General features: G+C 36.3%; 2 protein-coding genes, 1 long non-coding RNA gene and 1 other non-coding gene across 6 annotated transcripts in view; 1 reads left to right on the forward strand and 3 right to left on the reverse strand.

Moving 5' to 3' along the window:
- Nucleotides 1-272: 272 nt before the first annotated feature.
- The window catches only part of LOC118062619 (uncharacterized), a 74,418-nt gene continuing 49,767 nt past the window's right edge, over nt 273-24,923 (forward strand). Inside the window, exons 1-2 of the long non-coding RNA XR_012169087.1 lie at nt 273-725; nt 806-1,131. This is a non-coding gene — a long non-coding RNA (uncharacterized lncRNA). The remainder of the gene's footprint in view (nt 726-805; nt 1,132-24,923) is intronic.
- On the reverse strand, nt 5,788-7,253 carry LOC118062617 (BRI1 kinase inhibitor 1). The gene has a single exon (XM_035076450.2). The coding sequence runs from the start codon at nt 6,934-6,936 to the stop codon at nt 5,992-5,994; it is 945 nt and encodes a 314-aa protein (XP_034932341.1). The 5' UTR covers nt 6,937-7,253; the 3' UTR covers nt 5,788-5,991.
- LOC118062616 (probable protein phosphatase 2C 12) lies at nt 11,003-15,705 on the reverse strand. 3 transcript variants are annotated; one of them, XM_035076449.2, is made up of 10 exons: nt 15,521-15,705; nt 15,076-15,306; nt 14,753-14,924; nt 13,737-13,890; nt 13,595-13,658; nt 13,147-13,254; nt 12,497-12,622; nt 12,126-12,361; nt 11,694-11,896; nt 11,003-11,586 (listed from the first exon to the last, which is right to left on the reverse strand). In XM_035076449.2, exons 2-10 carry the CDS (start codon nt 15,274-15,276, stop codon nt 11,561-11,563), a joined length of 1,290 nt encoding a protein of 429 aa, XP_034932340.1. In that variant the 5' UTR covers nt 15,277-15,306; nt 15,521-15,705; the 3' UTR covers nt 11,003-11,560. The 3 variants fall into 3 exon arrangements, with proteins under 3 accessions (XP_034932340.1, XP_034932338.1, XP_034932339.1); XM_035076447.2 differs by having other exon boundaries at nt 15,076-15,369; nt 15,521-15,704; XM_035076448.2 differs by having other exon boundaries at nt 15,076-15,382; nt 15,521-15,704.
- On the reverse strand, nt 18,842-20,669 carry LOC118062625 (uncharacterized). The gene is made up of 3 exons (XR_012169086.1): nt 19,819-20,669; nt 19,433-19,738; nt 18,842-19,315 (listed from the first exon to the last, which is right to left on the reverse strand). It is a non-coding gene; the product is annotated as an uncharacterized protein (transcript).

The raw sequence follows: 24,923 nt of genomic DNA on the forward strand, positions 1-24,923 counted from the left end.
TCATTATTTTTATTTAATTATTTAATAAAAATTTAAGCACAGGGTAATATGAATCTGTGCAAGTTTCAAGCCTAAAAAGTTTTTATTTGAGAGATGCATTAAAAATATTAATATAAATTATATTTTAAAATTCACATGGAAATTTAAGCTTTTAGATTAAATTGATTTTTTTGATATAACACACACACACACACACACATATATATATATATATATATATATATGCGCCAAAAAAAAAAAGTGCGGAGGGAGGGAGATCAGGTACTATAAAAATGGGAAGCCTTCATAGACCTGTATGCAACAAACGTTTGTGATCTCTAAAAGATAAGCACACTACTTATACATCAGTTGTCATTATCTCTAAAATGGCAATTGGAATAGCAATCAAGAGTCGTGGTGGTATTCATGTCGATGGCAAACGTGAAATGACCATGGCGCAGTTCAGGATTTGGGTCAAAACACTTGATGCTGATAAAGATGGCAAGATAAGCAAGGATGAACTCGCTGACGCCGTCCGAGGTAATGGAGGATGGTTTGCAGGTTGGAAGGGAAAGAGGGGGGTAAAGGCAGCAGACGCCAATGGCAACGGTGTTATTGATGACAGTGAAATCGATATGCTGGCTGCTTTTGCTCAAAAGCACTTGGGTATCATAATTATATAATCATATAACATGATTTCATAGGCCTCCCCATATGTTGTCCCTCTGTGTCATTGTGCCTGACTGGTATGTAATAATAATCAAGAAGAAAATTCTGATAATATACATATGTAAGCTTTCTTTATCAATGCTATATATTGCTTCAGATTAAGGAGAATATTGGATGCAGCATATCGAAGCAAGATCGTATCATCGCCCTAAATCATGGGAGGAGCATCGAAGCATTTTTTACGATAATCTGTTTTCAAAAAAAGTGATATATATAGTGCGCTCTACCGAATACTTCAAGTCCAAGACATGCTTGGTGTTGATTAGTGACGGCTATTTCGAACTCTGAAGCTTTTTTTTTTTTTTTTTCTCACGAAATTATCCTAGAAAGAATCACACAGGCTGTGATCGGATTAACTATCCTCTCTTGCATCCGTTCTCCTCTTCTGAATTACTAAATCGCATGCTGGCTGCCGCTGGCTAGGTCTCTATAACTACAGCCAGCAGCAAGCCCTCACTCTGTCTTTCTGGCTCATTTATTTTAATTTTGTCTATCTTTTCTTTAGATATATTCTTAGTGAACAATTTCATCCTTTTCGAAGTGAGACTTCTGTCTTTTGTAAATGGAAGAATCTTCCTCTCATATATTTTTGTCAAGATTTTTAAACCTTAGCTTTGGTTAAGATGTGCTCCGCCACATACAGCCACCAGGTTGCGAACAGTGTTGCAGTTTTGATTCATTTTGCTTTGGTATTCAAGCCACTTTTACACGTTCCACAACTATTTTGGATCTTAGAGTGGAACGATTATGGCCTGCGTCGTCAGTTCTCTGTTCAATTTGAGATCCTCCGGCCCATCCTTTGTTATTGGTGGATTCCGATCCACACTATTGCATTTTTATCTTCTCTCCATTGTAGTGTGGTTTACATATTTAATTCAAGAGTCCTTGTATTGGGTTTATATTGACTCATTGAGACTCCAATGTAATAGCTCTATCGATGTGTTTTCCATCCTTGTATTTATCAATGTTTTCATATTGTTAAAATAAAAAACAATAAAATTAACCACCCCCACAAATTGCTAATTGTGTATTATCATGGGGGGAGGGGGGGGGGGGCGAAAGAAAGTAGTTCTAAGTTTAAGTTATTAATGGACACATTTGATCAGTTCTAATTAAAAGTGAGATCCATTTTTTTTTTTTAGTTAACACTTTGAAAAGGTAAGAATTGTTCTGAATATTAAAAACCTTGTTAGAATTATCCTTTTATATACACGATTTTTTCAATTAATTTCAACATTCATTTTATTTAAAATTAAATTTTTTTTATTTAACAGAAACATCTCTCTAGGTTTTAAAAACAGCTTTATTTTTAAGTAGAATTTTATGACACAATATTTCATTCAATCTAACACCTTCTATCTATATATATGAGAAGCAATTGCTTCCCCGCTATTATCAAGATACATAGGAAAATATGCTTCAACTCTATCCATACTAACTGAGATGACTGTATTCCTGCTTTCGATGCACCGGGCTCTCTCCTTGCCTTCGTCCCGCCGGGGCACATCCTTCTATGTTTGTTTTCCGGCTGACTCTGGTATGACTGTTTGCGAACTCCCAGCTCTTTTATTTACTGGCCGAAGCTAAGAGGACCCAATCCACGCTAACTAGTATGAGTTCATACCCGCTTTGAGCCTGAATGTGGCACTAAAGCTGAGCTCATGAAAGAGACTTCCGGTTATAAAAATCTTTCCTTTAGCTCATTTCCTGATTCGAGGACTTATTAGTTATTACTACTTCATTCTTGCAAGCCCAAGAATTGATGCAGGAAAGAGGACTAAAATGAATTTTTTATATAAAATTCAAAGTTGTCACCTATTCCCCCCTCCTTTTTTTTTTCTTCAATTTGGTTATTTATCTTTCAATTCAAAAAAAAATTTCATTTTAGTTATTAATTGGGGCTATTGAGAAAAAAAATTTCAATGTTTCAATTCACTATGATTTTTTAGACAATACATACTACAAAGTGCACAATTAAAATGCCTCACGACTTTTTTTTTACTAGATAGATAATTCATATTACACTGCAAGCCTAGTTATTTTTTCTACTAATATAAAAGGGAATGTTCAGGCTATTCTAGTGATTTTAAAGAAGTAAGAAAGATCTGAAATATGGATTATTGACTTAATTTGATTCAATATGTAAGCCGGATTAATTCAACAGTAATGTTAAAAAAGAAATTGATAGTAAATAAAGTGGGAAAAAAAGCAATAATTAACCATAAAAAACCAAGTTGTAGGAATGTGGATGGCTTTGAATTTTAAAGTAATATTTGTTTGTTGGAATTTTTTTTTTTTTTAAAAATGATTTTTAGAAAATAAATTTCTGAAAAGTGAATTATTTTTTTATGTTTGGCAATATCATGAAAAATAAGTCAAAAAACACTTTCTAGTGTTTGGTTATTTCATGAAAAATAAACTGGAAAATAAATTATTAATATTTTTTTTTAAGTTTATTAAAATAAAAGAACAAATTTTACAAGTTAAAAACTTGAATGAGAATAAAATTGAAAAAAAAAATTTGAAAACAAAATATATAGCAATCAAAAGTTTGAGGATCAAAATTTGATATAATCAATAAATAACATGATATTTTTAAAAATTTATAATTTCTAAAAAAAAAATATTTTCTTAAAAACTGAACTAAATTTTATTTTATTGAAAAATATTTTTTTTTGTTATACAACTTTTCATGAAAGAAACTTACAAAGACCAGTTATACTTTATACAAGGTTAAGTTTTCGATTTGAAAATCTTAAGAGAGATTTTTTAATCTGGAGACTTCTGAAGGCGTCTGTGATACGGACTTCTGAAGGCGTCTGTGATACGGTGCTCATTGCTATCTCTTCTTTTTCTGGACTTGTATTTTAAGGTAAGAGCTGATCTTCTATTGCAAGCTGTAACACTTTCGAGTCAAATCAATCATGTGGCTACCTTCGTTGCTCATTAGCTTTCTCCTTGAGCCCAGCAGTCATTGCCCTTTTCGTGGGATTTCCATGGTGGGGTAAAAAAAAAAAATATGTGGTGCTCAAATTTTTATGGTCTTGATCTATGGCTTCGTCTTTCACTATTTAAATTTATGAATGCATCCAGTAAAAACACGGTATATGCATTTGAGTCTTGACCCAGTAATTGAAGGAACTTGTTCCTTTCCTCTGCATCCTGGGTTCAAACCTTACCGTGCACGTCTGTCACACCTGTGGTGCCTTACATGCTCACTGGATTTGCAGGATGTTCAGTGAGCTGTGGGATTAGTCGTGGTGCGCGCAAGCTTGCCCGGACACCCACGTAAATAAAAAAAAAACACGGTAAATATAATTACGAGGAGTGTAATTTAATAGATTAAGTTTTAGATTTGTTTTTTAAAAATAATAAGTTTGAATTTTATTAATTTTAGGATTATTGAAAGTTTATATGATTGTTAATTTTAAGGTCCATGAAATTAATCAAGATGCATACAAGCTGGCTCGAATATCCATGTTAATAATAATAATAAAAATACAATACACATAATTTTTAAAAAAATATAATTTAACTGATCAGATTCTAGATTTACTACTAAATAATTACCGTTAAATATCAAAAAAATTTAAAATCATTATAAATTTATATAGCGAATTCCAAGGAATTAATTAAGGAAGTAACCCATAATTTTTTTTTTTAAAGTCAACAACTCTTTTAACTGGATACATCATTGCCACGTATCATCAATGTCATATTTTATGGTGTCTAAATTGGATTTTTATTTGAAGATTTATATGGTTGTTAATTTTAAAATCCATGAAATTAATTAAAATATATACAAACTGGTTTGAATATCCATGTTAATAATAATAAAAAAAAAACACAATACATATAACTTTAAGAGAATATAATTTAACTGATCAGATTTAATTTGTTATTTAAAAATCACAATTTAAATATCACAAATTTTAAAATTATTATAAATTTATATAGTGAATTCCAAGGAATTAATTAAGGTGTGTAAGCTACCCATAATTTTTTTTTTTTTAAAGTCAACAACTCTTTTAACTGCATACATCATTGCCACGTATCATCAACGTCATAGTTTGTGGTGTCTAAATTGGACTCCTATTTGACATGTCAATCTTGGCCAAAAGTACCTTCCACGTTATCGTTAAGGTATCGATTGTTGTACTTGATACATGCATTTTCATGAATTATGAAGCTGTGGACTCAGCCTCAGCATCTGACCTCCTGACACCGTCTCGTGTAACAACACCTCCCTGAATTATGACAAATTTTTGGATTTTTTTTTTAAATTAGCAAAGTAAATTAATTTTTTTTCTCAGAATAACATAATTTAAAAGGAATTTAGTAAAGTCATACGCTTTTAAAGCTTGATATCTACCAACTGATCCATGGATTGGACACTGTAATGAGACATTAAACCTGAATGTGATATACACAGCCTAGTGGAGGGTGTAGTCTACGTACATAAATTGCTACATAGCCTACACCAAATATTTGAAATAAAAACTTAGTTGAGTTGCATTAAGTTATGTTCGGAGGATTAATATTACTATGTGGATTGATTAATGATGCAAGCCATGGACATCATACTAATTATAAAACAAGTTAGAATACAATACATCAGTGTTTTTAAGCCCAGTCCAAGCTTGGGTCATGGATTTCACCCGGATCTAATCCTAATTTTTTTTATAAATTAAAATGATATCGTTTTAGTAAAAAAAAAAAAAAAATAGTTAGTAGGTTATAACTGAATTTTTAACCATGTCTTATCGGTCAACCAGGTTAACTGAGTTTTTAATTATCTTTATTTTTTTATAAATTCAGTTCAATTCTAATTTCAGATAAGTCAGATCTCAGAATATCCTCTTAAGTTGGGGCTGAATTTCAAACCTATATGATGAATTAGTCGGTAATGAAATGATATGATGGGCACATAAAAAATAATAATGTGAAAAGGAAACCAATAGATAGCATGATTATGAATATCTTTTAAAGCAGGAGCATGCATAATGAAAAAGTTCAGTTCTTGTTGTTGGAAATTTGAGGACCTCATCAAACAATTAATGGCAATACTTAATAGCTAGCTGAAAGACAAGAAAGCACGAAACTTTATTCTTAAATGCTGTAATCTTTTGATACCATCTTGAGATTGTCAAGCTCATTTCATAACTCTCTCTCTCTCTCTCTCTCTCTCTATATATATATATATATATATATAGTACTTTAATTTATGCACAGGTATAAGAAACAGAAATTCAACAGGAGAAAATCGGAAGTCCAGTCTAACATTTAGCATTTCATCTTTTCTTCTGCAGCAATGGAGTTCTTGCAATGAGCAATTGCTGCTTGAATAGCAGCATGAAACTCTTCCATTGTACTATTACTAGTAGAAGAAGGAAGAGATGCAGTTGCAAGAAGAAGGCCACTATTTGTTGGAGATGTCCTCATCGATGCCGGTGCTGAGCATTCTCCTCCCCTCCCTCGCAACTCCTGTTTATTTCCCAAACTTAAATTACCTGAAAATGAATAAGGTTGCCTGTGGGATTGGAGATTTTCTCTCCTTCCTTTGAAGAACATTAATGGCCTAACCATTCTGGCGTACCTCTTCAGAACCTGACTTGCGTCGAACCTCAGCTTTTTCTTGTGCTCACCCTTGTCCTCCTCCTTTTCTTTAACTTCACACCCTTTTCGCCAACCGAATAAAGAGAAAGACTTGGGCTTGCTTCTCCCCCTTGCCTCACTATAGTTTTTGCTTCGATGGCGACTGCAGTTATTGCTGTTGTTGCTACTGCTAATGCTATTTCCATTGCTGGTGCCGCAGCTATTGCTACTTTTGTTGGGTCTTTGATCATCTAATAATTCCTTGATAGGAGGGGTAAAGCTGTCAAAGGAATTTGTGGACGAGCGAGGAGACACAGGAAGGTGTGAGAGGAGATGGAGAGGAAGCAAGTGCCCATGGAAGAAAATGTCATCTGCTGGAGACAAATCAATAGCAAATGAATTAGGAGGGTTTTTGGCCTTATCAGGGACTGGTGCTGAGGCAGAGTGGAGAGAGATTGTGAAGGAGAATTCATGAGAAGGAGAGGAGGATGCTGAAGATGGGGAGGCAGGGGATGTTGGCAGCGCCGCCTGTTGCTTTGCTTCTGTGCCCTCTTTTCCGTCTTGTTTTAAATTTCCTTCTTGAGGCTTGTCCGCATCTTTTTCTCTGGATTTCGTTTGCGTTTGGGTGTCCATAATTCACAGAATCATACAGAAAGACCAATAAGATCGGATTCAGTATGTGGAGCGCTAACACTTTCTTATTTTTGGGCCAATAACGTAGGAATATTGTCAAACCTTGGAGGATGGATGGAGGATAAGGGCACCAGAAAGCGGTGGAGAGAGGGCGGGGGATTGTTGTCAATCTGTAGCTGGGCTTAAAATGTCTTTAGTGCAGAGTTTACAACCCATAACTAGCCTTTTCTCTTTTTACATCATTCTTCGTATGGAGAAGCTGTGGTTGCCATGGAACTGTAAGCTAACGTTTAGCATTATGTGGTGAAGGGTGGTGGGTCCTTGTCAAAATCAAACAGCTATTGCCATAGCTGATTTTGGAATTGGGAATCACTATGATGCAAAATACAAAATTGCCCACAAAACCTTTCTTGGAATATTGGTGTGGCGAGGCAGTGCAAGGGCAAAATAAATCTTCAATAACGTTTTAAAAAAAATTAAAATTTTTTTATTTTGTTAATTTAAATTAATTATTTTTTATTTTAAATTATTTTGATGTAATATATCAAAAATAAATTAAAAATAAAAAAATATATTATTTCAATACAAATACAATTAAAAAACATTTTAAAAATACATCTCCTATATATGACAATAACAAATGGATTTATAGTAATTTAAGTTAGATTTAGATATAGAAAAATTTTGTTGTTGGATTTTCATGAAAGAACTGAGAATGAATGTTAGAATTTTATGTTGTAATTATAAAATATAATATTTAATAAATATCGTGTTTCTCAGTCACAACTTCTATTTATTATGATTCTAAAACATTATATTAATTATATATCACATCTCAGAACCACAATATCAATTAATTATTCACGCTGTCTCTAATTGGGATTTCAGTCAAAGTTGTTTGTTTTCAAATTTCATGAAGTCACCGAACCTTTGTTTCTTTAGTTGTCATGAGAAATCAATAACATATTTCGTTATATAATCTGTGTGGATTTTCCTCTGTTTTCTTCTTACCCTGCTAGTTTGGTGAAAATCATGACCCACTTAGTGAAAACATAAACAAGTCAAAATTTCTACTCTAGCTTTTATGCTTAATTGGCCCTAACCTGTAACATTTCTTGCTCTAATATTGTCTGTTTATATTCAACTCGGGCCAATCTTTGAATATTGATGTCTAAAACCAACCCTGACTTCTTTCTCTCACTTGAGTTGATGATTAGGACAGCCTATATCTCTACATTTCTCAAAGTAGTAACTATTAAAGCAGTGCAGTACATGGATAGTTAAAGGGTATGGAATTTTGAGTTCAAATTTATAAAATATTATGGGAAATAAATGTTTTAACAAAGGCATTAATATTGTGTATTTGAAACGTAGATAATAAAGGGGGGGGGGGAGAGATTTAGTCACAGCACAAAAAAAACCTAGGACGAGATAACGAGAAATCTAGAGAGAGAGAGAGAAGGGTTACACGTCAATAATGTGCAATATCTCCATTTCTATTTCCATGGGAGAAGATCTTGATGAATTATTAATATTGACTGTCTTACCGGTTATGGAAAAGAAAAGTTGAAAATTAAGAAATGACAAGAAGGTATTAATTACTGTGGGATCGATGCGGGCTCCACATTCGCGACTTTCTACCGTATCAGTTCATGCAAACGGACTTATTTATACTTTACTCATCACCAATCAAATTTATTCACAGAGAAAGCGCGTAAGTTTGATGGTCTTTGACCGGATTTTTTTTATATAAAAAAAATTATTTAAAAATATGTTAAAATAATATTTTATTTATTTTTAAAAAAAATTTTTTTTCTAATAATTTAAAAAAATAACTTCAAATAAAAAAAAGAATTTTAACTAATATTCATGGGGCGAATAACAAAAAGATTACAGGAAATATTTTATAGATTAACTCATCTGTTTTAGATCGGACGGTGATAAAATGTATGCATTTCAAAGACAAAAATCAAAGTCTCACAGTGAGGTAAATATGATAGACAGCACACACACGTGTACAAAGCGGTCCAAATCCAGGAGGAGAATTTTGTTCGTTTATTTGAGGTCAACATCTCAATCATGGAGGCATTATTTTGTTGGACTGGCTAATTTTCAACACTTCCCGATAACCCTCTCGATATCATAGTCTTACATGGGATGGTATGCATTGGGATTAGTTTTTAAAATATATTTTTTTATTTAAAAATATATAAAATAATATTTTTTATTTTTAAATTTTTTTTTAAAATACTGTCCAATGGTACATACTTTTATTTTTTTTTCACTAAAGTCAAAAGAGGAATGAGAGTAAGAAAAAAAAGAAAACATGACAAAGCATAAAACAAAGATTTCACACTCAAAACTCCATAAGATCCTTAGGTGCAGAAAAACTTTTTCTTTCTTCTTGCTTTGCCTTCGGCTACCCAATATCTTATTCTTTCTTTCAGTGGAGAGCTAGCAAGTCATGGAAAAGAAGAAAAGGCAGCATTAGCCAAATCATGGTACCAGACAAAAAATCCTCTTTCAATCACTCATCCACACAAAATATATTACCATTAAACTAGCAATATTTGCAGCAATAGAGATCATTATTATAAAATATATCTAACTTAGAGTAGTAATTTCTCCACTAATCAAAATCATGTTAATAAAATATTGCAATTCTTATAAAAAAAAGAAGAAGATAATTCATTGCTAAGAGGATAATATAATTAGATTATAGTTTACTTAACCATTAAATAATTTCTCCAAATATATTTAATAATAAATAAATAATTCAATTAATTAATTATCAAATCAAATATTTGCACCAACACAAAATTAAAATCTAGCATAGTTGAAAATGCAAGATAATAATTTCATCACAAATACATATTTTTTTGCTCTCACTCGATCCTCACCTCTTCATCATTAAATCCAATTAATTTAAGAACATGATTAATTTTCATTTTTCTATATTATATTTTTTTTAATTATTGTATTAAATTTTTAATAATGATATTCATTTTCTTCCAAAATGATCAATACTCACTCAATTGGTTATATATATAAGAAACTCTTTATACTTTTTAATAAAATCACTCTTTTGTTAACTAATTTTCTAAGAATTAAAATGTGCGTGAGAGAGAAAATTAGTAAAAAAAAAAAAAGGAAATTATAAAATGCTCAAAGGAACATTTATGGAAAAAAAAAAAAAAATCTACGTTGTTTAGTCTCCATCTTCGTCCCTCCTTTTTCGAGGGTTGACAAATTAGCTAAAACTTACGTATAAAAGAGAGACAAACCATAAGATAATAACCAAGCAATGCCTTAATCAACAAAAAGAATTGGACCTTGGGATATTTATTTATCTGCTTTTTATTTGTTTATGAAAGTCATGGTGATAAGTTTTATTTTCGTGCATGATGAAGTACGCAAACCACTGCCTTTTAACATTATGGTCCCACAAACCAGAAGTGCAAAACAAATATGAGATGTCGATTGAAAAATAAAAAAACACGCTTGTTGCCTTATAAAAAATGAATACCTCACCACCACCAAGCCTCAAAATTCTTGCCTCTTAAGCCACTGAGAATCATCTCTAAGCAGACTTGGATTCTTCACTCAGGAAGATCAGTACATTTCACGGATCATGACAACTATATACCAGGATATGCTTCCAGCTTGAAAAGTCTCAAAGGAAGCATCAGCAGATGAAACAAAGAGAAGCATACAGAGATGTCCCCATTAGTAAAACAGAGTTCACATGTTATTTGACTCACCTCGGAAACCTCCAGCCAAGAAAATGTCCACATTTTGTCCTGCTGAAGCTGGTCCCCGAACACCACAGCGACATCGTAGAGCACCACCATCAAACCAAAACAAAATTTTAGAACAGGGATAGCACACAACAAGAGTTCGAGGAAGCTTGCTAATAGTACATGATTCGTTTGACACATTCAACTATTCGAGTGCCTTCATCAAGGAGGATCAGGTTGCGAACCCGAACAAATAAAATTATATGGTCTCCATGCTCGTATACAGCAACAAGAAGTGGATTCTGATTGACATTATAGAGACAATTGTTAAAAAAAAATAAAATTGATAGCCAAGTTTTCCGATCTCTGAAGTTCACCTTCCTACTTCACCAAGGAAGGTTCACCTTGATGTTACATGAACAAATTCATCCAGCAGGCCAATCACACAAGCTTGTACCTGACTTGTGATGGATCTGTATTCAGCACTCAGTCAAATTCTCTATATAACAACAAAATTACATCAGAAGGCCACTGTCATTTGGTGTTAGCTCTATGAACCGCACAGGAACAGATTCAGATAGAAAAACATAAGTTTATCAAAGCCTTCAATGGATCTTTAGGGTACCACGAGCACAACTGTTATTTTGAAGCCAGAAACAGATTTGTAAAAAGCAAACAGCTCTACTTTTGATCTTCCAACTTCGAGCTCAGAAGCAACTGAGAGCGAGCCAAGTGAATCCTTCAAGTTCACCACAAACAGGTCAAAATGCAGACACCCATGAGAAATTGGGGGAGCTAAATATTGTGAGAAAGTTCTTTCCATTTGTCTTGAACTCTGAAACAATTGTCAGTGCTTGCCAAAAGCAAATAAAATCAAGGACGGCTGGCTAATCACTATCACTGCTATGCCTATCTGTAAAATTGAAACCAAATGAAATGGAAAATCAGTCAGCATGAAAGTTGAGCGACACTTGAGTGAACAAAAAGAAAAAAAAACCCATAGAGAACTGCTGTTTGTACCTCCTGGTGGTCTTTTCCCTTCCATTGCTTCTTTTTTCTCTTGGCAACTTGAGCAAAGGAAAGGACCATCCCAGGGACGTAATTTTCCAAAATCAGATGAACCAACATGTATTGAAATACCCTCGTCAGGTTTTATCTCTACTTGACAGACTGCACATATAAACAGCTTAAACATTTTGCAAAGCGGGTATTTCGTATCTAACCTGCATTTCACACAAAAATGCATAGCGTCAAAACTCTAAAAACCAGAATAACTGTTTGTCAAAAGACAGGCAGCCAAACCACCCATAATGAATGGTGTCAAACACAACCACATAGGGAGCCAAAAAGCAACCAGAAAGGAGCACACAGCATACGAATCTGTCACCAATGCCTAACATAGAGATCAAACCATCAATTTTAGTCAACAATGATGATCTTCACAGCACAAACCTTTCTGAAAGCATGGCAGATCCTTCCTCAAATAGTTCCTCAACCACATCTGGTTCCAGATATTCCTTATCAATTTGAGAAGAAGATTCAGGGGACCTTTTGCGAAACATGGACTTGAATACTCCTCTTCCAAGCTTTTTTGGTTGTGGCAAAGGGGCAGCTGGTTTCTCTGGTGGTACTATATCAATCACAATGCAGGTTGTATCATCTCGAAGTCCTTTCACCTGCACTGCTTCCTGCAAATGGAATGCAGAGAGTAAGACAGACTACAGGTTATGGTATCACATAATGTGCCATAGTAGGGAAGCCATGGCATCTTAAACCAGAAGCAATTTCAGTTGGAGTTTTCATGAAAAAAAATAACACTCCACCTTAACAATTTGTGCAGCTGCAGCTTCCACTGGCATCCCACGGCAACAATCAAGAGCCACTTCATCAGATAAAGCATCCCAAACACCATCACTAGAGATAATAAGCCTACCACCCCCAGTAGACAACTGAAAATCACAAAGATTTGAAGCTTTCAAGGATGAAAAAAAGAAAATAACAGCACACTGTGCTTCAGTATGAATCAAGCTATGTGCAAAGAATGCACAATGAGATGATGTTACTTCAAAAAAAACAAACCATGCCAAGAGAAGCTACAAGCAGACCATAAATAATTTTTTAAGATGCTGCCAAAACAACCTCAGTCCATGTGACCTTTGTTCTCTGGGGTGACGAACATTGATATTATAATCAATCTCGATTTCACAGCAAATTATCAAACAAATCAATTTTGTAAGTGCCGTTACTTATTTCAGGAAAATAATCATCAAATTAATGGATAAACAGATTGTTAAAAATGATGAGAAAGAGAAAGGTAATTTATAGGACAAGCATGGTGTAAAGGTAATGTAGAGGACAAGCATGGAGTTTGCCAACAGTACTTAAAGCCCACAGTGGCATACGAGCAATAGAATTAAAACTACCAATAAAAAATCAAGCATAATTTACACATGACAAAATCTTAAGAACAAACCTTAATTTGCTTCACATAAGGAACAGGAACAATGTACTCGCCAACATCCACATCCCCGATAGATCGTGAAAGACATAAGCCACCAGGCCAACATCTCAAAGGGCCAATCTGAAACAGAACTACCACCCAAGTTAGACAATCTACTTCAATACATGAAACAAATTTTGATAGAAGTTCAATTAAATATGAGCACAGGAAGAATTCCATTCAAAATATCATACAGGCCATTTATTCCATAAAAGTGTTCCAGTTCTATTTCTAAAGACTTCAAAGATTCATAAGCTAAATAATGCCTTATTTTTATGTTCTGGTAGTTGTCCTGACTTTGACCAATTAACTTGAAGGAGAATATCATTGAGTTATTCCATTTCACATAAACAGAAAAGTGCAAGAAACGTACACAATTTGAGATTTGAAAAGAACAAAAAAGCTACACAAGGAAAGGTACCTCCGCACCACCACCAGTATTTAGTCGTCCCACCTCACCCCCACTTGCAGTAATGCGCTCCCTCCTGTTAAATTAAAACTTAATGTCTCAGTAATAACAGGATCTGATAATGGTATAACAAGACACTGTATATCTGACTTACTCCTCTTCATTGCATTCAAGCCGATGATCTGCTGACAAGTAATAGAGATCACCTTCAGCAGATTCAAGAATGCAACGGGAATCACCAACAGATGCCACAGTTATGACCAATCCTTCAATTACTGCAAAGGTGACAGTTGTTCCTGATGTTCGAGCTGAAAAGGAAAAAACACCAAATTTTTGAACATGAAACATCATTCGCATACAAAGCTCACAACACTCAGCTCAATCAACAAAAGCAGTGCTACTAAAGAAAGTAGAATAATAAGGCCAAGACAAAAGATTCATATTTATAGATTCATGCAGTAAACTACAGGGATAGAATAAGATTATGATTATCAATCATATTCAGGTACGCACCCTAGGTCCTGCAAATCAATGAGCGAGAAACAAAATCAATAATATCCTGTTATACAGAAATCTTAACAATCATATAAAAAATTGTTGTCTTGTAAAATATCCTGTTAAATGAACCATTTGCTAATTTGGTGTGAAACAAACATCACACGATGCCCTCAGTGTAAAGAAACAGTAGTGCCTTGAAATACATTGATGAATGATTAGTTACAGTAATCAATAAATGTTTATATCATCAGTGGATGCACAACGTTATGATGAATAAGTAAAATGTCTGCATAAGCCTGAAGGCATCAAGACGTTTCTCGGGAATATGGATTGTGTGGAAATCTTAGTATTTATATTAATGTTCCATCAATAAATACAATGCCACTATTTTTGAGTCTTATAAAACATATAAGTGAATGGAAATCAGTGTCCATGACAAGCGAAAGGTGAACTCTCCATTAATAATAACAAAGATGCAATTTACCGAAGTGTGTAAATTGAGTTGAACACGTGTTCCAGAACAATAGTGGAAAAGCTAAAGCAGAAGCTGAGCAGTTCAAGAAACCCAATCAAAGGATGTGAGTAAAGGTCTTTGAGTTTATACTCCAATGTAACATAAATACTCCTCGAGTTTTCAACTGAAGTTTGATTTTCAAAAGAAACATGTCGTACCTCTCTGTTGAAAATCTTTATCTGTTTTGACGAACCCTGCAACTAAAGCTCTTGGAAGTGCTGCTACCCATTCTTCTCTGTTAAGATCTGGAGGCATGGCGGCTATGAAGTTATTTAGTAGATTCTCCTTCGTGTATATTGCTGCTGCAGACCCATTATGTCCATCAAATAACTGGAAAAAAAAAAAAAACAAGGTTTGTTGTAATAAGGAAACCTACCGAAATTAAGTAAAACATGCAAATGTCAAAGAATTAGTTGATTTCAATTCAACTGATCATGAATCCGTTAAAATGGCATAAAAAATTAAGTCAAAGAGAAATTACCCCGAAAACAGAATAAGTAGTAATCCCATCACCCACGATTCTCTGGCATTCAGTTTTTAACAAGGTGAAATCCTCCCCTTTCTTGCTCTGACAAGCCTGTCCGTATAAAATCTCCGGCTTCTCTACCCTCTCATTCGCCAATTCTCGCTTTAGAAGCACCGAGAGCGGCACCGTATGATGTTCCCTCGCAGCAGCCATCATTGTTATTATATTTCCTCCTTAAAAAATCCCCTACACAGATAAATTTCCCTCTTAACAACACCGCCAACGCCAGAAAATCTATTTCTTCATTTCCTGGTACAAGAAACTTCGGTTGAATCATTAATCATCGGATAAAGAGATAATAATTCTATAGATCAATGTGGGAAATGTCTGACCAAAAACAATGAAAAATAATGAAAAATTGCATAACAAATTGGAAAAAGACGGAGAGGAGAAAAGTTACAAGAAAAAGAAGTTCTAGCTAGCAGCTGTAAAGAGATTGAGAGTAGAGAGAGAAATTCATTTGTTTTTGTTGTTGGTGTTCCAGTGATCGAGATACGCGGATCCCAGCAACCTGCAAAAATTCCATTGTTGAAAAGAAAGGGAGAAGAAAGAGAGGTGGACTGTTTTCATGTAGAATATAGCATAGCGCATATGCAGCTGTTTTTCTCTGCTGATGTGTCCAAAATCGCCATTCGTTCCGCTCGGCGCAAGAAAGATAGCCGTTTTTTGAGCGGCTTGTCAGTCAGAAACACTAACTTTGCGCTTGTGGACGCTAACAGGACCGTCTGATTAGCTTTGATTGAGTAGGATGGCCCACTCGGGGACACATATGGTAGGGTCTAGATCACTCGTTATGTCGAAGTTAAGTAATTAAATTTATTTATTAAAAATCAAGATCAAGCCGACTTGAGAGATGAATGGGGACACAGTAGCTTGGATTGATGCATCAAGTATTACTCAAAAGAAATGGGTCATTGTGTAAGAATCCATTGTTTATTTTTTCATGTATTATTATGGATGGGTTACGTAAAATTTCATTTTTTTAATTTAGTTTTAACTTTTTTTTATAATTTAGTTTTAATTAAAGACCAATTAATTTTAATATTTTACAAAAATATAAGATTTAAAGAAGAGAAACCGAAAAAAAAAGAAAAAGACATGAATAGCATGCTTTAAGTTTGTCAAGCTTGACTTATCAAACCTAGTACCGCTTGAAATTGAAAGAAAAAAGGACTCAGGATGTGGGATTGAAAGAAAAAGGTCGGTCTAGCTTGCCAAGCACATCAACGCCTAGCTTCTATCTTTATTATTATTATTATTATTATTTGTTTGTTAATAAATAATTTTTTTATTTGGAGGTGCAGCCGGTCAAGGGAAGCAACGCGCAAAATGTAACTAGTCAAGAAAATCAGGGGGACAAAAGCCATACATACATGCAACGTGCAAAAATGAGGAGATGTTTTATTGTCAATACAAATTTCAACATCATAGTTTTTATATATTTACTATTAATTAGCTTGCCAATAAGTAAGATGGTTCCATTGAGAATTCCCTTTGAACTTTCTTTTAGTTTTTAATTAAGTTTATGTACATCTACAAAAAAAAAAAAAAAATATATATTATATCTAAAGACATATCTTTCTTGTGCTTTTTATTTTGAAAATATAAAAATTTATTTCAAAATTATTTTAGATACAAATTTATTTTTAAGCCTTTATCTTTATTTTTTCAATCAAATATATTTTTGTCTACATCCTTTCTATTGTATAACAATAACCAAAAGTTATCTTATTATCTAGATTTTTTAAGCAGGATATTAATTAATTATTTTATGAGTGCTTATTATATATATATTTTTTAAAAAAATCATTGACAATGGGATTTTGAATGTCATATAATTTAAGATAGTGTTTGATATTATGACAGCAATTGTTTTTTAAAGTATTTTTTTGTTTATAAATATATAAAAATAATATATATTTTTTTTATTTTTTAAAAATTTATTTTTAACATTAATATATCAAAATAATTAAAAAAAAACAAGAATTTCAAAATTTTAGAAAACACGATTTTTGCAGCAAAAACAAACTTTTCCCGAGAGATTCTCTCTCTCTTCTTTGGATGGACACAGGGCCACTGGACCTGCAAGGCTGGGGAGCCTTATTTTTGCGTCTTTACAACCTAATCCTCTGACCTCCAATTGGAGGACGCCGGAATTCTCGGCGCCAGTTAATCTCTGATTTAGTGCATCCGCGTGAAAGAAGAAAATCAATGATTGATTAACAACAAGATATCTCGAGAGCTCGACCAACCACTTATAGCAGCGTTCACTGGATGGCTTTAGTGGCTGCCCACGATACAATTTGACCAAGCAGCTCTAGAGAGAGAAATGACTAATGAGAGTGTACAGTGCTTATTTTCTGTGTCCCTCTTCTTTGCTGTTGACACGCTGCTTCAAAGCATTTTCCATTTATTTTTGCACAGCAAAGAATGCAAGCTGGACAAGGGTCCGGCTTGCCAGCAGTGTTGCTGTCAACAACTACACACTTCTTAGCTCTTACCCATCACCAGCTCATCAACCACACGTACTCTAATATAATATTTGTAATGGTTTATGGTTTTTTGCAAGACTTTTTCTACCCCAAGAAATTGGCGGTGCCGTCTATCCATGGAGTGGGAACCTCTGCAACAATTATTTGCCCTAACTAATCTTCCTCAGTTCTGAGTTTGAAGCACATGGGGATCATGGCGTGTTTGCTATACCTGCAGCTTCTAGGCGTGTTCGTCTCCTGGTCGTTTTAGACTAGTGCCTCCAAGGGGCTAAGCCAGGTCATTGTAAACCTTGTGAACAATTGCCGAATTTAAAACGGAAAATGTAACAAGGACTGAATGCAGCCTCTCTTGCAAGTTATGCGAGTAATCGCAAGAAAAAATGGGGTGCTTGCAGGCATCTTGTTTTCTCTAATTCCATTTTTAGCCATTTTGGTTTCGTTTATATCCTGTATTGTATCCAGCTTGGCTTCCTGTCTTCCATTTCCACATGCATGGCTAATCTTCACTCCAGATGAATACCACCCAACTGGGCCTGCCAGATTAGCATCACCACTGCTTATGTGGCTTCGCCATTAACTTCACAGGAAACAAGGGGGACAGGCCATTAACTTCGCCTGAGGTAATTCTATACTTTTTAGATCCGGTCTGTTCAAGATTTAAATTTTAGATTTTGATTAGATTTTTGACTAGGTTATTAGGTTATTTTTTATCAATTTAATTATGTTCCAGCCCCACATCGACCAGGTTTCAGAGTTATGGCCAATTCATTGTTCTCCTTGTTTCATACTATGAAGAAGCACCACACCAAGCAGTTTTTTGAATTTGTTTCGCGTGTTTGAGAGTGTGATTGTTATTGTTTTTTAAAGTGTTTTTCATTCAGAAAAACATGTCAATAATATTTTTTTATTTTTAAAAAATTATTTTTGAGATCACTACATCAAAATAATTTAAAAATATCAAAAATATATTAATTGAAAGAACAAAAAAAAATTAAATTTTTTCAGAAACGCTTTTGAAAAGCACTCCTAAACACCTTCGAATTCATCTTCCAGATGAAATATATATATATATATATATATATATTATGAGACTCTAACATATGTATTAGTGGAACGGATCAGCATAGATAACCTAAAATTTGTATTATGAATTTTATTAAGTTTAACAAATTAGCATCGCCACTGCTTATGTGGCTTCGCCATTAACTTCACAGGAAACAAGGGGGATAGGACATGGAACAAGAGATTAATACGTATCCAAGCTGAAAACAGAGGATCTCTAAATGAACACACGAGTTTTCAAAGTTTAGGTTATGTTTGTTCTAGTAGAATTATAAAAGCTGTAATTACATTAGTTGGAACTGGATTTAATCGTCAGGGGATGTTGTAATTGAGCTGCATTTCTAATGCACTGATCCTTTCTTGAACAGATAGTAGATTTATCGTCACAACTTAAATTACGCTTGGAAGAAGTGATTTAAAAATGAAGCGGGGAATTTGATATTAATCAGCAAGTAATCTAACAAATAAGATAGGCACACAGCTTAACGCCGCAACCCAACTCAGTATGTTATCGCCCCTGAGCTCTTCAACCACGGTAGCAACTCATCCAGTCCTTCTTTCAAGCTTCGGGGATTGTAATCCAGCTCTATTCTGGCTTTCTCGAAAGAATATGCCCACTGGTGTCGAAGAACATGCACACTCTGCTCCAGTAAAACACATTAAAAAGGATTCAGACATCAAAGGAAGAATTCTTGATTAACAATTTTAGTCGTCAAACATATGATCAGAACTGATTAGTGGTCACGATGGGGGCATACCGCTGGACATAAAAGTGGAAGCTTTCCTGTAAGGTGAAAAAGAAGAATCGACAGCCATCCGTAAGCTTCAATTACCCATAAAGGAATGCTAAACCTTGGCTTTTCTGTTCTAGTGATGGTAGCGGCTGTATCAAGCACACGTGAGAACGATGCATTTTCTCCTGTGAGTAGATATCTTTCACCCAGTCGACCTTTGTCCATGGCTGCAATATGACCTCCAACCACATCATCAACGTGGCAAAAGGAAAGCCTATCATCTCCACGCCCTATATATCCCGGTAAACGTCCAGTGAATCGATCGATCAACTGAAATGGAAAATCTAAGAACCATCACAATCTGCTTGTGCATTTTAAGGAAACATGTACAAATTTACAAGATTACTTACATTATGGGAAGAATCCAGCAAACTAGCATACGTAATTTGATGCCAAAACTTGTTCTTAACTAAAAGCACCATGGGTATGAATATATATATATTCATTGGAGGGGGTGAAAAACAGCTAAAAATGAACGTCATAACATCAAATAAGAGCATGATGCATCATGGAATCCTACGGATGGTTATCGAAGTGGTTAGTGACGTACACAAGCAGATCCCCTGTCTTAAAAAAAAATTGCAAAGGCGTGGACTATGTTCAGAAAGGCCGATCAAAAACATGAAAACAATGCTATTAAACACGACCGTTCTATAGGGTCAATTTGATGACCTGTTCATCTAGAATCCAGACCAAAATATCTTAACAAGATAAATTCAACACACCAAATAAAATCATTAACAATAAATGGAGTGAACTACATGAGCTATTCAAAGATGTTGAAGCTCACTTGTCTACGAGCCACTTATGTAGCCCGCTTCAATCACCATTGATGACATTTCTTAGTGTCGTTGAATTTATCTTATCAAAATTTTTTCAATGGTACAAATGATGTTATTATTGGAGATATCAGAGTTTTAGTATGCCTCTAGAAACCTTTTCTTTCCTTTTATTTCTCTCTCTCATCTCTCCTAATTGAATTTTGTGTCCAATAATTTTACAATTTGAGTGAGTCGCAAATGATACTTGTTATTTATGAGTCATAAATGTTATATACGACTCTCTAAACTGTGTTATCTTTTAAAATATTGTTTACATTATGTTATTTTATCTATCTTTTTTTACCAAGCAAAAAAAAAAAAAAGGTTCAAAGGTTGCCTCTTGGATATGATGATTGGGTATGAATGGAGCTTGCTCGGTAGATAGAACAAGTAGAACCAATATAGGGGGTAGGGATCACCCGAAATTCAAAGGCAACTGAATTTCGGCAACCGGGGCATCGAAGTCGGAATGCCGCGAAACTCACCGAGTCAAAGCGTTTCTCCGTTTGAGGAAGAAGTATGATTTATAACAAGTAGCGGAAGCATACATGCTCAAGAGGGATCACCCGAAATTGAAAGGCAACTGAATTTCGGCAACCAGGGCATCGAAGTCGGAAAGCCGCGAAACTCACCGAGTCAAAGCCTTTCTCCGTTTGAGGAAGAAGTATGATGTAGAACAAGTAGCGGAAGGCATTACATTGCTCAAGAGGGATCACCCAAATTCAAAGGCAACTGAATTTCGGCAACCGGGGCATCGATTTCGGAATGCCGCGAAACTCACCGAGTCAAAGCATTTCGACGTTTACGGAAGAAGTATGATGTAGAACAAGGAGCGGAAGCATACATGCTCAAGAGGGATCACCCGAAATTCAAAGGCAACAAAATTTCGGCAACCGGGGCATCGAAGTCGGAATGCCGCGAAACTCACCGAGTCAAAGCGTTTCGCCATTTTGCGGAAGAAGTCTGATGTAGGACAAGTAGCGGAAGCATACATGCTCAAGAGGGATCACCCGAAATTCAAAATTGAAATTTTCGGCTACCGGGCCATCGAAGGCGAATGCGGAAACTCACCGAGTCAAAGCGTTTCGCCGTTTGAGGAAGAAGTATGATGTAGAACAAGTTGCGGAAACATACATGCTCAAGAGGGATCACCCGAAATTCAAAGGCAACTGAATTTCAGCAACCGGGGTATCGAAGTCGGAATGCCGTGAAACTCACCGAGTCAAAGCGTTTCTCCGTTTGAGGAAGAAGTATGATTTAGAACAAGTAGAGGAAGCATACATGATCAAGAGGGATCACCCGAAATTCAAAGGCAACTGAATTTCGGAAACCGGGGCATCGAAGTCGGAATGCCGCGAAACTCACCGAGTCAAAGCGTTTGGCCGTTTGCGGAAGAAGTCTGATGTAGGACAAGTAGCGGAAGCATACATGCTCAAGAGGGATCGCCCGAAATTCAAAGGCAACTGAATTTCGGCAACCGGGGCACGAAGTCGGAATGCCGCAAAACTCACCGAGTCAAAGCGTTTCTCCGTTTGAGGAAGAAGTATGATTTAGAACAAGTAGAGGAAGCATACATGCTCAAGAGGATCACCCGAAATTCAAAGGCAACTGAATTTCGGCAACCGGGGCATCGAAGTCGGAATGCCGCGAAACTCACCGAGTCAAAGCATTTCTCCGTTTGAGGAAGAAGTATGATGTAGAACAAGTAGCGGAAGCATACATGCTCAAGAGAGATCACCCAAAATTCAAAGGCAACTGAATTTTGGCAACCGGGGCATCGAAGTCGGAATGCCGCGAAAATCATCGAGTCAAAGTGTTTGGCCGTTTGCGGAAGAAGTCTGATGTAGGACAAGTAGCGGAAGCATACATGCTCAAGAGAAATCACCCGAAATTCAAAGGCAACTGAATTTCGGCAACCGGGGCTTCGAAGTTGGAATGCCGCGAAACTCACCGAGTCAAACCCTTTCTCCGTTAGAGGAAGAAGTATGATGTAGCACAAGTAGCGGAAGCATACATGCTTAAGAGGGATCACCTGAAATTCAAATGCAACTCAATTTCGGCAATCGGGGCATCGAAGTCGGAATGACGCGAAACTCACCGAGTCAAAGCGTTTCGCCATTTACGGAAGAAGTCTGATATAGAACAAGTAGCGGAAGCATCCATGCTCAAGAGGGATCACCCGAAATTCAAAGGCAACTGAATTTCGGCAACCGGGGCATCGAAGTCGGAATGCCGCGAAACTCTCCGAGTCAAAGCGTTTCTCCGTTTGAGGAAGAAGTATGATTTTAGAACAAGTAGAGGAAGCATACATGATCAAGAGGGATCACCCGAAATTCAAAGGAAACTGAATTTCGGCAACCGGGGCATCGAAGTCGGAATGCCGCGAAACTCACCGAGTCAAAGCCTTTCTCCGTTTGAGGAAGAAGTATGATGTAGAACAAGTAGCGGAAGCATACATGCCTAAGAGGGATCAGCCCATAAAATTCAAATGCAACTCAATTTCGGCAACAGGGGCATCGAAGTTCGGAATGCCGCGAAACTCACCGAGTCAAAGCGTTTCGCCATTTGCGGAAGAATTCTGATATAGAACAAGTAGCGGAAGCATACATGCTCAAGAGGGATCACCCGAAATTCAAAGGCAACTGAATTTTGGCAACCGGGGCATCGAAGTCGGAATGCCGCGAAACTCACCGAGTCAAAGCGTTTCTCCGTTTGAGGAAGAAGTATGATTTATAACAAGTAGCGGAAGAATACATGCTCAAGAGGGATCACCCGAAATTGAAAGGCAACTGAATTTCGGCAACCAGGGCATCGAAGTCGGAAAGCCGCGAAACTCACCGAGTCAAAGCCTTTCTCCGTTTGAGGAAGAAGTATGATGTAGAACAAGTAGCGGAAGCATACATGCTCAAGAGGGATCACCCAAATTCAAAGGCAACTGAATTTCGGCAACCGGGGCATCGATTTCAGAATGCCGCGAAACTCACCGAGTCAAAGCATTTCGACGTTTACGGAAGAAGTATGATGTAGAACAAGGAGCGGAAGCATACATGCTCAAGAGGGATCACCCGAAATTCAAAGGCAATTGAATTTCGGCTACCGGGCCATCGAAGGCGGAATGCCGCGAAACTCACCGAGTCAAAGCGTTTCGCCGTTTGAGGAAGAAGTATGATGTAGAACAAGTTGCGGAATCATACATGCTCAAGAGGGATCACCCGAAATTCAAAGGCAACTGAATTTCGGCAACCGGGGTATCGAAGTCGGAATGCCGTGAAACTCACCGAGTCAAAGCGTTTCTCCGTTTGAGGAAGAAGTATGATTTAGAACAAGTAAGGAAGCATACATGATCAAAGAGGGATCACGAAATTCAAAGGCAACTGAATTTCGGCAACAGGGGCATCGAAGTCGGAATGCCGCGAAACTCACCGAGTCAAAGCGTTTTCCGTTTGCGGAAGAAGTCTGATGTAGAACAAGTAGCGGAAGCATACATGCTCAAGAGGGATCACCCGAAATTCAAAGGCAACTGAATTTCGGCAACCGGGGCATCGAAGTCGAATGCCGCAAAACTCACCGAGTCAAAGCGTTTTTTCTCCGTTTGAGGAAGAAGTATGATTTAGAACAAGTAGAGGAAGCATACATGCTCAAGAGGGATCACCCGAAATTCAAAGGCAACTGAATTTCGGCAACCGGGGCATCGAAGTCGGAATGCCGCGAAACTCACCGAGTCAAAGCATTTTCCGTTTGCGAAGAAGTCTGATGTAGAACAAGTAGCGGAAGCATACATGCTAAGAGAATCACCCAAATTCAAAGGCAACTGGAATTTCGGCAAACCGGGGCATCGAAGTCGGAATGCCGCGAAACTCTCCGAGTCAAAGCGTTTCTCTCGTTTTGAGGAAGAAGTATGATTTAGAACAAGTAGAGGAAGCATACATGATCAAGAGGGATCATTCAAAGAAACTGAATTTCGGCAACCGGGGCATCGAAGTCGGAATGCCGCGAAACTCACCGAGTCAAAGCCTTTCTCCGTTTGAAAGAAGTATGATGTAGAACAAAGTAGCGGAAGCATACATGCCTAAGAGGGATCACCCTAAAATTCAAATGCAACTCAATTTCGGCAACGGGCATTCGAAGTCGGAATGCCGCGAAACTCATTCCGAGTCAAAGCGTTTCGCCATTTGCGGAAGAAGTTCCTGATATAGAACAAGTAGCGGAAGCATACATGCTCAAGAGGGATCACCCGAAATTCAAAGGCAACTGAATTTTGGCAACCGGGGCATCGAAGTCGGAATGCCGCGAAACTCACCGAGTCAAAGCGTTTCTCCGTTTGAGGAAGAAGTATGATTTATAACAAGTAGCGGAAGCATACATGCTCAAGAGGGATCACCGGAAATTGAAAAGGCAACTGAACTTTTCGGCAACCGGGCATCGAAGTCGAAAGCCGCGAAAATAACTCACCGAGTCAAAGCCTTTCTCCGTTTGAGGAAGAAGTATGATGTAGAACAAGTAGCGGAAGCATACATGCTCAAGAGGGATCACCCAAATTCAAAGGCAACTGAATTTCGGCAACCGGGGCATCGATTTCAGAATGCCGCGAAACTCACCGAGTCAAAGCATTTCGACGTTTACGGAAGAAGTAT

This window comes from Populus alba, chromosome 2, assembly GCF_005239225.2.
Source record: "Populus alba chromosome 2, ASM523922v2, whole genome shotgun sequence".
Lineage (NCBI taxonomy): Eukaryota > Viridiplantae > Streptophyta > Magnoliopsida > Malpighiales > Salicaceae > Populus > Populus alba.